Raw genomic sequence first — 16,798 nt, 5'->3', positions numbered from 1 at the left:
GGGTCTTAGGCTGTCCTGACTCCTTCCTCCCACCACCTTGAACTTGCCCCAGCCTTCTTCCTCCTGCTGCCCTGGTATGCTCCTGCCCTCCGTGTGAGTCCGGGTTGCAAGCAGACCAGAGGCTCCATGTTGACAAGTCCATCCTTCAAGTGCCACCCGGTGGTGACCTCTGTCCCCTACCCCAGCCAGAGCTTTCTTCCGTTCTTCCGGCCCTGCCCCCAGCCTGCTTCCCCCTCTCCTTCGCTGCTAGTCAAGGGAAAACGCATCTTTCCGGGAAGACCAGTGAAACAGGGCTGCCCAAAACGGGGAGGGTTGAGAGGGCCTGGAGAGCAGGTTCTGGTCATGGGGATCCTGTCCCTCCAAAAATGGCATTTTTCTTGCTCAAGCATCTCTGCTCTTCATTCATGGGTCGATGCCTGAGGCTTTCCTCACTTCAGCAAGACCGGGAAGCATCCATTTAGTACGTGGGAGGGGCTGCTGTTATCAGTTCTGTTGTGAGAGAGGAGCCAGAGCGCTGTGACGGGACCTGGAGATCTGCTCACCGGTGGCCTGGCCGAAAGAGTCAATCCCCCTTTCCTCCTCCCCCGCCCCACCATTGGAATTAAGTTAGCAGAGGCCAGGGGCCCCTACCAAAGGGAGATTGGACTAAATGTGTATGTGTGTGTGAAAGTTGCTCAGTCTTGTCTGACTCTTTGCGACCCCATGGACTATACAGTCCATGGAATTCTCCAGGCCAGAATACTGGAGTAGGTAGCCTATCCCTTCTGCAGGGGATCTTCCCGACCTAGGAATCAAACCCGAGTCTCTTGCATTGTAGGCAGATTCTTTACCAACTGAGCTATCAGGGAAGCCCTGGACTAGATGAGTGACTCACTAACTCTTTGGACTACCGCTCATACAGAATACAGACATTTTACATTGTGAGCCAGGGCACGCACACACAAACTGAAACAAAAGTTTATGAGATAGTAGCTACTGTTTTATCCCATTTACTCATCATTTTGTGCCCTTCTAGCCTGTTCCAGTCCACTCCATTAAAAATAAACCCAAGAAGTGTTGGTCATGACCTACGACATTGATTTCATGACCTGCAATATGAAAAAAATAAGAGGACGAGATGCGCTGTGAGAAATAATGATTTACGAAACTGCCGTAATTTATATTACCACTGTTGTGATTTTTGCCAGATTCACACACTTCTATTACTATGGACTTAACTGTTTTTCTTTCCACTTGATTCATTATTTTAAATATCATTTACCTAGAAAGGAAAAATCTGTATTTCTTGAAATAAATAGTTTCCTTGCAAGTAAATAATACTCAACAGCGTTACTAGTTCTAGTTATACACTGTTACCCTTGGAAGGCTCTAGGTCTGCGCCTCCTGTGTCTCTGTTTAAAGGGAAGGAAACAGAAGATAGATATTAAAGACATACTGGTACCAAACAGTAGCAGGAAAGATTGAAAGAAATCAGGAAGGGAGTAATTTTCTCAACATGTGCTCTGGTGTGCTTCAATGCAGTGTGGCAAGCAAGCAGGTGCTAATTAGAGGGCTGTGGCATCCGCATCCTCTGCCTCTATCCACCTGGAGTCCTGGGCCTCATATTTCCTGAGACAGGAGAGAGGAGGGGGAGAAACTGGTTTTTCCTAGGAATAAATATACTAGAGCAGATTCTCAAACTCTATTGTGCATTTTTTTAAAGATTATTTTTTTATATGGACTTTTTTTTTTTTGGTCTTTATTGAATTTGTTACTGCATTGTTTCTGCTTTGGTTTTTCTGGCCACGAAGCATGTGGGATCTTAGGTCCCCGACCAGGGATCGAACCTGCACCCTCTGCATTGAAAGGCGGACTCTTAACACTGGAGCTCCAGGGAAAGTCCCTGTTGTGCATTTTAATAGCCTGTGTGTGCTTAGTCGCTCTGTGTCCAGCTCTTTGTGACCCCATGGATTGTAGCCCACCAGGCTCCTCTGTCCAGGCAAGAATACTAGAGTGGGTTGTCATGCCCTCCTCCAGGGCATCTTCCCAACCCAGGGATCGAACCCAGTTCTCCCACGTTGTAGGCAGATTCTTTACTATCTGAGCCACCAGGAATAATGGCCTGAGGCTCTTGTTAAGAAGCAGATTCTTATTCAGTAGAACTGGGCTAAGGCCTGAGATTCTGTATTCTAGCAAGTTCCCGGGTGATGCCAGTGCTGCTGCTGACTGTCTCGGGACCACAGTTTGGGTAGCAGGGCCCCAGCGTTCTTTATACCCTCTCCTAGGGGACTGCCCTGTGGATCCTGATCCAAGTCAGACCCTTCTGTTTCCCAATCAAAATAATGAAGCCGTTGATAGGACACCTGGTGAGTACCATACCTGAGCTGGTGCTCTCACGTTCACAATCTCATTTCATTCTCACAGTAAACCTGTGAAAGGTTGTTACTCTCATTTTAAGGAGGAGAAGAGGGAGTGGCCGTTGTGACTGGCCTGCTGGGGACTTCACTGGGGGCGGGGGGACACCCTAAGTCCCCTCTGCCTACCCTCTTCCTTAGTGACAGAAGCCCAGGCAGCTGGCCTTCATGAGTTCCTCTGTCTAGACAAAACCTGCCCTGTCCCCAACCCCCGACACCCCCTGCCCAGAGCAAACTTGGGTGTTAATGGAGCAGAAAACCTCAGTTGTTAATTTTCTAGTGCATCATTGAGAGGGTTAATGAGCAACCAGCTGGTATGCCACCCAGCTCTGTGGAAGGGCTGTTTTCCTTTGCATTTGGTCTGCAGACGTTTTGCAGACTCTGTGTCAGCTCCTGAACTGGATGAGTCAGTGGGCATCTTGTGCTGTTTTTGGATGCAGAACTTTTAGAGACCCAAAGCAGGGGCTTTTTAAAAAAATTAAGTTACTGTTGGCTGCACTGGGTCTTGGTTGCTGCGTGCAGGCTTTCTCTAGTTGCCAGGAGCAGGGGCTACTCTCTAATTGAGGTGTGTAGGCTTCTCATTGCAGTGGTTTCTCTTGTTGTGGAGCACAGGCTCTAGGATGTGGTCTCAGTAGTGGTGATACACGGGCTTAGTTACCCCACAGCACGTGGGATCTTCCTGGACCAGGGATCAAACCATTGTCCCCTGCATTACAAAGTGGACTCTTAACCACTGGACCACTGGAACTTCAGGTCCTGTCTTTGCTCCCTGGAAAAGATGGACAGGATGCAAATCTGATGAGGAGCTGTTTCTTGCCTGAGGACCCATGGTGGCTGGTCAGCTACCATCACAGCAGGCCCTTGCTGCAGATACCTGAGCAAACTCCCTCCCTGACCCTGAGATGCCACTCTCCATCCAGTTGGCTGGTACTACACTCAAGCTCGGGGCTTCCCAGGTGGTGCTAGTAGTAAAGAACCTGCCTGCCATTGCAGGAGACATAAGAGATGCTGGTTCAATCCCTGGGTTGGGAAGATTCCCTGGAGAAGGCCATGGCAACCTACTCCAATATTTTTGCCTAGAGAATCCCATGAACAGAGGAGCCTGGCGGGCTACAGTCCATGGGGTTGCAAAAAGTCGGACATGACTGAAGCAACTTAGCACGCATGCATGTGCTCACCCACACTCAACCTGCTTCCATCTACCTCTCCTCTGCCCAGAAATCCTCAGTGGGGCATTTTCTTCCCCATCCAATCCAAATGCCTTCAAGATATCCCCCATGCTGTGGGACACCTCACAATATCCATTCAGATTTGCCAGCATCCCAGCACGCTCCCCCCTGCCCCCTGCTCTAGCCACTAAGACCCCTCACCATTCCGCAGCCAACCTCTGTGCTTAAGCCTCAGCCCTGGTTACCACCACCTCCAGGAAGCCCCTTTGCCTGATTATGCACTGGCCTCAGTGAGCATCCCGGCTCAGAACCTGAACACTGCTTGCTCAGGTCACTGAGCCCTTTTACCTATTGTTTCGTAGTGTTTACCAATGTAGGCTTTGTGCCTGTTGTCATTTCTTCTCTGCCAGACTCTAAACTCCTTAGAGGCACAAAGAATAACAAAGGCTGCCATTTATAAGGTGTCAGACAGTGCCCTTAAGCACTTGACAAACAATGTCCCATTTAATCCTCAACCCCCCTGCAGAGTTCTCAATTATTTTTATCCATTTTTTCCCCCCAAGATTCTAGAGAGGGTAAACAGTTTTCTTAAGGTCACCTAGCCTAGGAAGAGCTGAGCTGGGCTCTAAACCCAGGTCTGTGTGATGCCCTAGGCTATGCTCCTCACCAGAGGTGCTCAAATGTGAGAGCGTGAGAACCTGGGCTTGGCCCCTGGCCTCTGTGTGTTTGCACAACTCCTCTGCACACCCAGTCTGATTTGGGGACTGACTCTGAACCGTTGCATGCACCTCCCTTTCCAACACTCAGCTGTGCCCTGAGCACTTGAGAGCTTGGAAATGCATTATGGGGGGTGAGGGGATATGAACAGAAGGACGCTATAGGGGGAGATGCTCTAGGAGGAGGATGTGTTGTTTTAATATGGAGGCCACCTAAGAGAATCACAGGGCAGGGAGGATGCAAGGAGGCAGTGGAGCTAAGCAGGGGGAAGACGGATGCGCAGTTAGAAGAGGCTGTTGGAGGGACCTCCCTGGTGGTCCAGTGGTTAAGAATTCGCCTTGCAATACAGGGGGCATGGATTCCATCCCTGGTCAGGGAACTAAGACCCCACATGGGATCCCACATGGTCGGAGCAACTAAGTTTTTGTGCCGCAAGTAGAGAAAGACCATGCACTGAAATGAAGAGCCTGCACAGCCAAAATTAAAGTAAAATAAAATGTCTCTTTAAAAAAACAGAAAGAAAAGGCTATTGGAAAGGTCCAACCATCGACCCTCTCTCTGCCCCAGCCGTAACTCAGGGCCTCACCTTGACCCACTAATCAGCTGGGGCATCTTGTAAGGATGCCGATCCTGGTACAGCAGGTCTGGACAGGGCCTCCAGTTTGGTGTTTCTAACAAGCCCCCAGGTGATGCCCATTCAGTAGGAAGGCCCTGGACTTCTCAAGCCCTCCTGGAGGATCTGATTCCATCACTCACTAGTCAATCACCTTCCCGCCTCCCTCCTCCCTAGAGGATAAAATCTAAACTCCTTAGATGGTGGGAGCCTTTTCAGATACTGTCTCCAGCCATCTCTAGCCTCACCTCCTGTTCTCTTTATCACACTCCCCACCCTGCAGCCTCACTGAATTCTTCACGGCTCCCCAGACACACCACTATCCCTAGTCAGAGCTGTGTGCTTTTTGCACATGCTGTTACTTTGCCTGAAGGCATGTGCTTTGGCCTTTCTCAGCCAGGTGAGGATGAAGCTGATGGTCACCTTCCTGGGAAGTTACAGACTGGAGAGTGGGCTGTAGACCCCTGGCTCTAAGAGAAGCCCCCCAGAGGTTCCTAGATCCCTTCTTGTCCCTGCTCCCAGCAAAGGTTGGCCAAGGCCCCTGACCTTGCAGAGGAATCAGGTGATTTCATTGTCCTGCTTTGAACATTTGTTGTGTCTTGTCACCTTCCAGTAAAAATAGAGCTGAGAATGACTGAAGTGGAGCCCCAGTCTGGTCTGGGAGAGCAGAGTGGAGCAGGTGGGCCATTCTGCAGAGCCCACAAGGCCAGACCATCTACGGGGGCTCTGGGAAGGGGGCCCTGTGACCTGGGCCGGGGCTTCCCAGACGCTGTGGTCATGCCCTGGGCTCTAAGAGGCCAGCCCATAGCTGCTTTCACTTTAAGCTTTTCTCTCCTGGCTGTGGAAATATTTCAGGACTTCCGGAGAAGTTTCCTTTGGTGCTTCCTGAGTTTTCTCCTGGGCTCTTTTGCCTCCAGATTTCAGCCCCAGCCAGGGGCAGCTCCCGGAAGAGCTGCGGGTGCCGCCCTGGCTGACCACAGCCCCCACGGGGACCACCTCCCGAGCTCTCTTCCCTGCAAGAAGGCTCCCCAGTGCACTGGTTTTGGGGAGCAGTAGCCCCCCCTCTGGAAAAAAATTTAAAAATGTCTTCTTGCATTCAGGCTCCTGCCTGGGGGCTGAGGAGCAGGGTCTGGATGCTGGCAGATGATGGAGGGTTGTATCTCTGATTCCTGAGCCCTTCTGAGTGCAGAGCAGCCAGAGGGAAGGGGACAGAGCCTTTGAACCCTTGCTGGGACAGCTACCTCGGGTGATTGACTTCACCTCTTTGAGCTTCCTTTTCCTCTCATATAAAATGGGAACAATCTTATCAACCCCACCAGTAGGGTTGCCCAATTTTTTAGCAAATAAAAACACAGGATGCCCAGTTAAATTTGAAGTTTAGTTAAAACAATGAATACTTGTCTTAGCAGAAGTATATCCTATGCAATATTTGGGACATGTGATACGTGCTCTGTTGTGTCCAACTGTTTGTGACCTCATGGACTGTAGCCCACCAGGTTCCTCTGTGCATGGGATTTCTCAAGCAAGAAAACTGGGGTGGGTTGCCATTTGCTTCTGCAGGGGATCTTCCTGACCCAGGGATCAAACTTGCGTGTCCTGCATTGGCCGGCAGATTGTTTACCACTGAGCCACTGGGGAAGCGTTTGGGACATACTTACACTCAAAACTTGTTACTCGTCCAAAGTTCAAATTGCACTGGGTGTCTTGCACTTTACCTGGTGTCCCTACCTCTGGATGAAATGGTGTGTATGTAACACTTAACAAGGGACCCATCTAAATGTTCCTTGCTCATCTCATTACTTTCTTCTCTCCTCTGCTACCCCCTGACCCCGAGAGGCTGAGCTGTTTGTTTCTTTGGAGTAGTCACAGAAATATAGAAGTTGTTTTTGTAGAGCTGACACAAAAAATAATGAACGACTAGTGGAAAAATGCCAATTAAAAATAGCTGTCACTTACCAAGCGCTTGCTATGTGTCCCACGATGTTCCAAGCACTTTCTGTATGTTAACCCCCTTACTCTTCACAATAACCCTATGAAGAAGACACTTATCTCCACTTTACAGATGAGAGCACAGAGGCAGAGATTAGATAAGTAACCTGCTCAAGGACACACAGCTAGTAAGTGATGAGCTGGATATGAACCCAAGCAATCTGGCCCTCATATCGTTGGTGTTAAATGGGACATTATACTGCATCTTGCCTACCGACTGCCACAGCTAAAAATGTAAAGTTCCTTTAAGGTCAAGGACATGGAAACCTACAGAGATGGCTTCCCAAAGCAGGTGATAACACAGCCTGCTCCCAGAGCGGGGTGTGACTTCCCAGATTCCCCTGAGATCCTTGGACGGAGAGAGGGTTCAGTCAGGCATGAGGGGCTCACGCTTGGGTTTATCAGTTCCTCCTCACCACCCCTGAATGTCACGGAGGTACTGGCCATGTGCCACCCTGTCACCTGGGAGCATGAGCTGGCCCCAGGTGATAGCTCATTCCTGAGGTCCTGTAAACCCTAATCAAGTCCCTTTCAATCTTATTAATTCACAGATAACTGTGCCACAGTGGGACATCTTCTTGAGATTCTTCATGATTCTCTAGAATAGAATGCCTTTCCTTTGATAAAATGAATGTTAGCTTCCCTGGTGGCTTAGCGGTAAAGAATCTTCCTGCCAATGCAGGAGACCCTGGTTTGATCCCTGGGTCAGGAAGCTCCCCTGGAAGAGGAAATGACAACCCACTCCCAGTATTCTTGCTTGGGAAATCCCATGGACAGAGGAGCCAGGAGGGCTATAGTCCATGGAGTCATGAAAGAGTCAGACACAACTGAGTGACTAAAACAACAGCAACATTCAACAACAAAATGAATGCCATTTTGTTATAGTTATTGGGGACTAGAAAAATACCTAAGGGCTTCCCACGTGTCTTAAATGGCAAAGAATCTGCCTGCAGTGTGTGGGAGACCTGGGTTCAATACCTGGGTCAGGAAGATCCCTGGGAGAAGGAAATGGCAACTCATTCCAGTATTTTTGCCTGCAGAATCCCATGGACAGAGGAGCCTGGAGGGGTACAGTCCATAAGGTCGCACAGAGTCGGACACGACTGAAGCGACTAAGCAGCAGCAGCAGAAAAATACCTAAGAGTAGAAGGAAGACAATCCACGTGCCACTACCCCCCCCGCCCCCCCGAGATGACACCTTCCTCCTTGCTCTTCCCTCTCTGACCTTGCTCCTTGCTCAGGCTTTGGCCTTGCAGCCTGACTCTTCACCCCCGTCCAGCCCAGGAGCAGCAGTGTGGACGTGCCTGTTGTTGAAAGGGGCTGCCTGGCCCCATCGCAGCTTATGACCCGAGATCAGTTTCCAGCATAGTTGTAGGTAGCTCTAGAGGCTCTACTTGGCCTGAAGTCCAGAATCCAAGTCTTCCTGCCTCTTTTCCCACCACAGGCCTCCCCCAGGCTCAACTTCTCAGTATTGGTGCCTTTCCTCACTTTCTGAGGGTTAACTCCAGTTCATTCACAGAGAAATCCGAGACCGAGAGCTTTGCCTATTGCCTCTGCTCCCAGCTCCTTGCATGTATCTGCCATCTCCCTTTTCTCCCTGTCCCCTGGGGACTACTCAGTAGTGCTTGTTGGCAGGTTCAGAGAGGCCCTGGTTCATTCATCAGGAGATCAGTGTCCCCAACCTGGTAACTTAACTGCTGTATTTGTCAGGGCCCAGCAGGACACAGATGGCACACTCAGCCTGGGGGGTTTGGAGAGAGCTTGGAACAGGACTACTACCAAAATGTGGGCAGAGCGAGGGGAGGGTCTGGATCTCACACCTGGAGACGCAGAGGCCCCGTGGGTGGCTTCCTGGCAGGAGCTGCAACCTTCAGGGAAAGCACGCAGCCTGGGTGGCCCACAGGGAGGAGCTGCTGGGAGAGATCCCAGCCTGGCACCCCTCCCTTCCTGTGACCTCCTGCTGGGGCAGAAAACAGGATGGAGAGCCAAGGAGAATGGACTTGGAGGGGTGTGCTCCAGGTAAAATGATGCTCTCTGGAATGTTCCCCATTTGCAAAGGGAGGGTTAGAAATACCTACCCCAGGACTTCCCTGGTGGTCCAGTGGTTAAGGTATCTTACCAGGCTCAGAGGTTAAAGCGTCTGCCTGCAATGTGGGAGACCTGGGTTCAATCCCTGGGTTGGGAAGGTCCCCTGGAGGAAGAAATGGCAACCCACTCCAGTATTCTTGCCTGGAAAATCCCATGGACAGAGGAGCCTGGTGGGCTACAGTCCACGGGGTCACAAACAGTTGGACACAACTGAGCGACTTCACTTTCACTTTCACTTTCCAGTGGTTAAGAATGCGCCTTCCAATGCCAGGGACTTGGGTTTGATCCCTGATCGGGGAACTAAGATCCCACAAGATGCCCATCTAAGATGCCACTAAGCCGGTGCACTGCAACTATTGAACCCGCATGCAACAAATAAGACCTGATGCAGCCAAATAAATAAATATTAAAAAAAGAAAGAAAGAAATACCTGCCCCATGCATGTCCTGGGGTTGTTGTAAAAATCAGCTAAGATAATGAACAGTGATGACGTGTGCTCATCCTATCATTTAATTCTAGAGTAAGGGATAATTGTTGTTGTTGATAAACACTCACTGGGTACTCCCCACAGAATGTGTCTTACACATTCTCACTTCTTCTGGGGAGTCTCATTTTCAAGGGATATATGGGTAAAGGAACGAGAAATTGCAGAATTGCAAGAGCCTGGATTTGAATCCCAGAGCCCCTGCTTAATGTTCATATGCATCGAGCAAGTCATTTAATGAGCCTCCCTGTGGAGAAATATACCTCACCGGGGTTCAGAGGAGAATGGATGCTGTCATTACCATTAGCCAGTGCTTGGAGAATCTACCAGCATCCCTCATCCTTCAGCTGGATCTAGACTGAAGGGGGTTAAGTTTGTCTCCCCCAAAATGTGTCATTCTTAATCCCTCACATTCACCCTCACTCATTATGTGAAAGAAAAAAAAAAAGTGAAAATGTTAGTTGCTTAGTCGTACCTGACTCTTTTCGACCCCATGGACACCAAGCTCCTCTGTCCATGGAATTCTCCAGGCAAGAATACTGGAATGGGTTGCTATTCCCTTCTCCATGGGATCTTCCTGACTCAGGGATCAAATCCAGGTCTCCCACAGTGCAGATGGATTCTTTGCCATCTGAGCTACCAGGGAAGCCCCCCACCCATCATAGACCGAGGTAAAACCACCATCCTAAATGTTGTGTGAATCATTCCCTCTTTTTCTTTAGAGTTTTATTACTCAGGCATGTGTCCCTGAATAATATAAATGTAGTTTTGCCCGCAACTTATATAAATAGACTAATAGTAGAAGTATTTTTCTGTGACTTGCCTTTTTCTGCTTTAAAGTATGGTTTTGAGACTGGTCTTTTTTCTTACCTATAGCTCTAGATTATTCATTGTCAAAACTGCCTAGAATTTCCATTATAGGAATAAACTACAGCTTATTTAGTGGTAATAATGGTACACCTTTGTTTTTGGACAAAATCCTAAGTCGGAGAATCATTTTACTCTACAGCACAGCTCACACACCTTATATATATGTACATATATCTATTTGAATTAGTTTCATAAAATCATCCTCCCTTAGTATGTGAGGTGCTCCTTTTCAGTCTGTTTCAAAAGTGACTTGCCAGGACTTCCCAGGTGAAGAATTTGCCTGCCAGTGCAGGGGACACAGGTTCAGTCCCTGGCCAGGAAGATTCCACGTGCCATGGGCAGCCAAGCCTGTGAACCACAGCTACTGAGTCCCTGCTCTACGACAGGAGAAGCCACCATAATGCGAAGCCCGTATACCACAACGAAGAGTAGCCCCTGCTCACCGCAACTAGAGAAAGTCCACTTCCAGCAACAAAGACTGAACACAGCCAAAAATAAATGATTTTTTTGTTTTTAATGACCTGCCAAACTGACTGCATGATCCACTAATGGGTCAACCTGCAGTGGCTGGATGCTTTCCCCCAAATGTCCAGTTTGGTGGCCCTGTGGTCCTGTGCCCAGCAGACATGCCCAGAGCATGGCCCTGCTGCTTTCCTCAGGGCTATCTGCCTGTCCACTGCTTGCCACGAGACCATGGTGGTTCTTGTCCTTCCATCTGTCCAGGTTATAGGCTTCTTCCCACTCCTGTTGGGCGTGTTCTAGCTATGGCCTTGCCCTTGTAGTTGCTGCATCTCATGGACCATGGTGTGAGGGACACCAGACCCGAGGAGCGTGTTAGAATTGTGCGTGCAGTAGAATTACTGGTTTAGTCAGGTAGCAAGAGAGAGGGTGGTATGTGGAATCAAACTGTCTGGATTCCAAACTTAGCCCTTTGGTAGCTATGTGACCTTGGGCCAGACATGTGACCTGTGTCTCAGTCTCCTCATCTGTAAAATGGGGAGATTACAACTGTAGTACCTACTTCATAGGGTGGTGTGTGGCTCACATGAGTTAATTTATTGTGTAAGTGTGGGCTATTATTACTATTGAGTGCAGCTGGGCATCAGGGCTAAAATCTATCCATTTCTTTGTTAGCATCCCTGGGCACAGGAGCTATATTGGAAAGAGGTCAAAATACCCAGTTAAAAGGAACTTGGAGGTGGCAAGAAGAGCTGGTTCTGCACTCAGGATATGTGTATTCATATCTCACCTCCTCTGTTAACTAGCCATGTAGCCATGGGGGATGGGGATTGAATGCATTACTACATGGACCAGGCATATGGTAAGTGGGTACTGTCTGCCCACCAGATAAAGCCTCCTAAGGGTGGAGGCTGAATCTGCTTTGCTTCCCAGTTGTGTCCCTACTACCTGGCACATAGTAGGTGACATCAGGTTATCTGTCAATTGAATGAAGGGAAGCTGTGTTTACCTTCCTTGGAGAAAAGTTTATTCAGCTCCTTCATCTATTTTTTTGATTAAGTTGGGTTATGTGTCTTTTGATTGTAGAATTGTAAGATTTCTTTATATAATGTAGGTACAAGTCCCTTATCAAATTCATGATCTGCTGCTGCTGCTAAGTCGCCTCAGTCGTGTCCGACTCTGTGCGACCCCATAGATGGCAGCCCACCAGGCTCCCCTGTCCCTGGGATTCTCCAGGCAAGAACACTGGAGATCTGCAGATTTCTCCCATTCCTTGGGTTGTCTTTTCACTTTTTTCTTTTTATGTTATGCGTACTTTATTTGTTTTATTTTTGGCTGCGCCACTTGGCATGTGGGAATCTAGTTCCTCTACTAGGGATTGAACCCGTGCACCAGCAAAGTCCCTCTTTTCACTTTCTTGATGGTGTCCTGTGAAGCACATGCGTGCTCAGTTGCTCGGTCATGTCTGACTCTTTTCGATCCCATGGACTGTAGCCCACCAGGCTCCTCTGTCCATGGGATTTTCCAGGCAAGAATACTGAAGTGGATTGCTATTTCCTCCTTCAGGGGATCTTTTCCACCCAGGGATCAAAGCTGCTTCCCCTGGTCTCCATCAGCTCCTACATTGCAGGTGGATTTTTTACCACTGAGCCTCCAGGGAAGTCCCCCTGTGAAGCACAAAAGTTTTCAGTTTTGATGATGTCCAGTTTATCTCTGTGTTCTTTGTTGTTTGTGCCTTTGGTGTCTTATCTCAGAATCCTTAGCCAAATCCAAGGTCATGAGCTTTACCCCTGTTTTCTTCTAAGAGTTTTGCAGATCTTCAATCCGTTTTGAGTTAATTTGTGTGTGTAATATAAAGTAAGAGCCCAGCTTCATTCTTTCGTGGGTGGATATCCAGTTGCCTCAGCACCATTTGTTGAAAAAAACTATTGCATGATCTCAGCACCCTTGTCAAAAATCAGCCAACCATACATGGATGTGTTTATTTCTGGACTCTTGAGTCTACTTCATTGATCCGTATATCTAGAGAGCCACCTCCATCTCTGACAGTTTACCGACTCTGCCCATCTGCTCTCCATAGTCCTGGAAGCCCCCCCCCCACCCCTCCAGGAAGTGCTAACGGAACATCCCACAGCCAAGTGCGATCTCCCTAGCAGCCCCTGAAATTAATCACTTTCCGTATCTGTCAGGGTGACCACGGGGAGGGCCCAATGTGACCGGCCCTTGAGGGCACACGGGGGAGGGTTCCATGGAGACATGCTTTCCCTCCCCTCACCGGCACGCCTGCACATCTCCCAGAGCAGGGTGCAAGGTCCCAGAGCAGGGTTGTTTGTGCCGAGGCCCATCTCCTGATTGGGTGGATGCCCTTGATGCGGGCCAGGTAGGAGGGAGCCTTGGGCAGGAAGTGGCCGTTGGGATGGAAGGGAGGGGAGCATTCCTGGCACTAGAGGCATCTTCGGCAGGACTGCAGGACTGTGGCCTCGGGAGGGAGAGCCTGCATCCATGGGTAGGCAGGGGGAGACTAGAGAGGGCCACTAGCATCTCCAGGCTCTCATCCTAGTGTGGCTTCCATCCCCTTTTCCTTAGTATGTATCTGTGTGTGTGTGTGTGTGTGTATGGTGTGAGCCGGTGACTTGACCCCCGTCCTTTCTGAGGGCTTGTTTCTTCCAGTTGCAAGACTTGTGCTCTAAGAGGTCAGTGGCTCTTGGCCAGTATGTCCTTGGTGCAGTACTTTGTTATCTCACATTGACTCCAGCCAGTGGATAAGACTCCCCAGGGCAGCTGGAGACCCTTGTGGCATGGGATGGAGAGCTGGGAGGATGGCGCTCTGTGGTACCCTGGGGATGTTCTAGCTTGCACAGAGTTCCAGGTTTATGGAACCCAGGCAGAGAATACAACTGAGCAGAGAACTGTAAAGCTGTATTAATACCTGTTGGATTTGGCAGGGCAGGGCTGCCTGTGGGCTGAGAGAAGTGGGCATGCCTAGCTGGTGGGGTGCCAGCTCAGAAGGGGAAAAGGGTGCCACATAGTGGTAGAGAGGCCCAGGGTACAGTGTGTCCCTTGCCCCTCCAGGTTTCCTAAGGCTTTGGAGACGAATCTTCCCCGAATGACAGCCACTGCAGTGACACTGTATTTGTTAGGGACCCAGGAGGAGAAGCCACTTCTTTCTTCCTTAGATCCCTAGAAGCAGCACTGGGGGAGAGCAGAGATTTCTGTAAAGTGCGCCCCTCTCTTCCCTCTTCAGTTGTTCTCCCCCCTTGCCCACCCCCGAGTGGGAGCAGAGCGGTGTGAGCTGAGTTGGAGTTGCTCACTGCCTGAGAATTGCATCAGCCCCGCCTGGCATGCTGGAGCTGGAGCCAGTTGCTATGGTGACCACTAGGCTTCAAACCAGTGAGAAGGATGGGTTAGTCGCAGGGTGTGGTTTTCTCGCCTTGGGATGATGACTTGGGATAGGCACATGGGGTCTGAATTCCCAGCCCTTCAACGGGAAGATGCATCATCTGCTCAGGTGGGCTTGATAGACAGCTGCTCCAGAAACTGACATTGCCCAGGTTGGGTGTGTGTGACAGAGGACACAGTTGGCTCCCTTCTACCTCATACTGGGGGCCGTGGGTGATTTGACCAAGTCAGTCAGCTTCTGGGGGAAGGAAGGGGACCAAGATGCAACCTTTCACCCAGAATGGAGGGCTCCTCTGAATCCCAGCCAATGAAAGCTGCTCAGGCTGCATCATGATTTTTTTTTTTTTCCCCAAAACCACCTGATAGAGCTTATCATCTTGCTAAAGGTGATGGCTGCTTGGCCAAGCCAGCACCATATTCTTAATACTTAGTTCAGATTTTGCCTGCAGTGGGAAAGCAGGTAAAAAGTCCACATTCTAGCCACACTGAGCACCTTCTGTGTCCTGGGTGGCACACTGGACACTGTCTCATCGTTTCATCATCTCCTGACCTCTGCACTGACTGGGCTGTAGGTGATGCTGTCCCCGTTCAGCAGGGGAGCAAGCCCTGTGACCCGGAGAGTTTAAGTCACTGGCCCAAAGACCTCAGCCTAAATCTTCGCATTTTATGTCCAGCGTTCTTTTGGATTCTAGATGCCCTTAGGACCAGGAGTTCTTAGGATGTCCAGTAAAGAGACACGCAGTACATCTTGTAAAGGAAAAATCTTGGCCCTTTCTCTCCCCAGAGAAAAACAGTTTCTAGGTGGGGAATAGTTGACTGGAGCTATTTCTGATTTCTGAACGGGAAGAATGAGAGATGTGGGTGTTGCCTGCGGATAGAGGCAAACTCAGGAAGCAGTTGGTGAGGTCAGGACAGGGCGTTGACAAAGTCCAGACTTGGTATGGAGACAGGCAGGGATTTCTGCCTGGGGCCCTCGAGGGGTGCGGACCAATTGCCAGATGAGTTCTCAGCAGACAGGGGTCTGGTGGACTGGTCTGGAGTAAGATGTAGAACCAGAGGACAACTAGACCCTCAGGGAGAGCCTGCCAGTCAGTCATGAGACTGACTTGCTGAGCGTATGAGGCAGAGTACCGGCAAGTTAACACCCAGAGGGGGGCGCCATTCCTTTAAGTGCACTTTAGATGTAATTACTCATTTCATTTTCACAGAATCCCTGGGAGTTTGGTTGGTACTGTTCCATTCTGAAGATGAAATAGAGGCACAGAGAGGTTGAGCAACTTGCTCCAGGTCACACAGCGGGTTAAGAGGTAGCGCTGGGGATTCAAACCCAAGCAGTCTGGCTCCAGAGCATGAGTTCTTGACCAAAATGTTCTGCCATCTCTGCTCATACCTTCTGGAAAGCTGGTAGTGAGTTAGCTTGTGTGGCCCACCCTGAGGAGTGTGTATGGGCATATGTGTGTGCACACACATGTGTACACACACACGTACACCAGTATGCTGGCAATGGAAGGGAAGGCTCATGGCTCTACTTGTGAGCTTCTGTGTGTTGATGGTGGCCCCTGTGTATTTGTCAGGGGCCCTGGGGGACCTGTACCTGTATGTGATGCCCTTCCTCCTTCCCTGCCTCCCTGTGTGTCTCGCAGGAGGCCGGGCGCTCCGCCCTCTCCGGTGTAGAGCTGTGGAGGATATTAAACTGCAGATCTTGAGCCTGGATGGCTGGCCTAGTTGTATTAAAGGGCCCAGGGTTCCAGGAAGGAGCTCAGATCTTGGGCTGAGAGTGAAGAGTGGCCCCAGGAGGAGCAGGCAGGGAAAGTAGGAGCACAGTTGTTGTGGGGAGGGGCCATTCCCTTGTGCCTCTTTTGGTGCTTGGATCACCTGTGTGCTGCCCACTCAACATGCAGCTGCTTTCAGACCAACTGAGCTGCCTATCTTCCCCAGAGGCAGGATTGTAGGGAGAAATAAGATAATAATAAATATAATGAAATCAACAATAACAACAACCAACCTTATTTACTACATGGCAGGCACTGGTCTTAGTGCCTCTACTTGGACTAACTCATGTAACTGTCCAAAAGCTCTATGAAATAGTTTTATTATTATTATCTTCATTTTATAAAGGAGAATGCTAAGGCCCAGAGAGGTTAAGCAAGTTGCCTGACGTCACACAGCTAAAACTGGGATTTGCGTTCCCAGAGCCAAGCTCCAGGTGGCACTAGTGGTAAAGAACCCGCCTGCCAATGCAGGAGATGTAAGAGACACAGATTCGATCCCTGGGTAGGGAAGATACCCTGGAGGAAGTCATGGTAGCCCGCTCCAGTGTTCTTGCCTGGAGAATCCCATGGACAGAGGAGCCTGGCGGGCTACAGTCCGTAGGGTCAGAAAGAGTAGGACATGACTGAAGCAACTCAGCATGCACACGCAGCCTGGTTCTAGAGCAAGTGCTAGGAAAGCACAGGACACAACGGTGCCGTTTCATGGCTCCCAAGGCAAGCCTCCAGATCTTGTAACCCTTTTCTACCTCCAACTCAGAATCTTGTTTTTATTTTCCCAAGAGACTGGGCTGTGCACACTGCCCGCCCACAGGTCCTGTGGGTGAGATGTGGCCTCTGACATCAGC

At 49.8% G+C, this 16,798-nt stretch overlaps 1 protein-coding gene across 5 annotated transcripts in view; it reads left to right on the top strand.

Moving 5' to 3' along the window:
- The window catches only part of ABR (ABR activator of RhoGEF and GTPase), a 191,486-nt gene that overhangs the window by 54,285 nt on the left and 120,403 nt on the right, over nt 1-16,798 (top strand). The window contains exon 1 of one of the 5 annotated variants that reach the window (XM_081580134.1): nt 13,182-13,288. The exons of the other annotated variants lie outside the window; for them this stretch is intronic. Within the exon in view, the coding sequence (XP_081436260.1) occupies nt 13,285-13,288 (4 nt within the window). The 5' untranslated portion in view covers nt 13,182-13,284. Of the gene's footprint in view, nt 1-13,181; nt 13,289-16,798 lie in introns of those variants that run through there. 5 annotated transcript variants of the gene reach the window in all.

Source organism: Giraffa tippelskirchi, chromosome 3, assembly GCF_054371585.1.
Source record: "Giraffa tippelskirchi isolate mGirTip1 chromosome 3, T2T-mGirTip1v1.2.pri, whole genome shotgun sequence".
Classification (NCBI taxonomy): Eukaryota; Metazoa; Chordata; class Mammalia; order Artiodactyla; family Giraffidae; genus Giraffa; species Giraffa tippelskirchi.
Note: the sequence above shows the minus strand (reverse complement) of the source record. Positions and strands in the feature narration are given on the sequence as shown.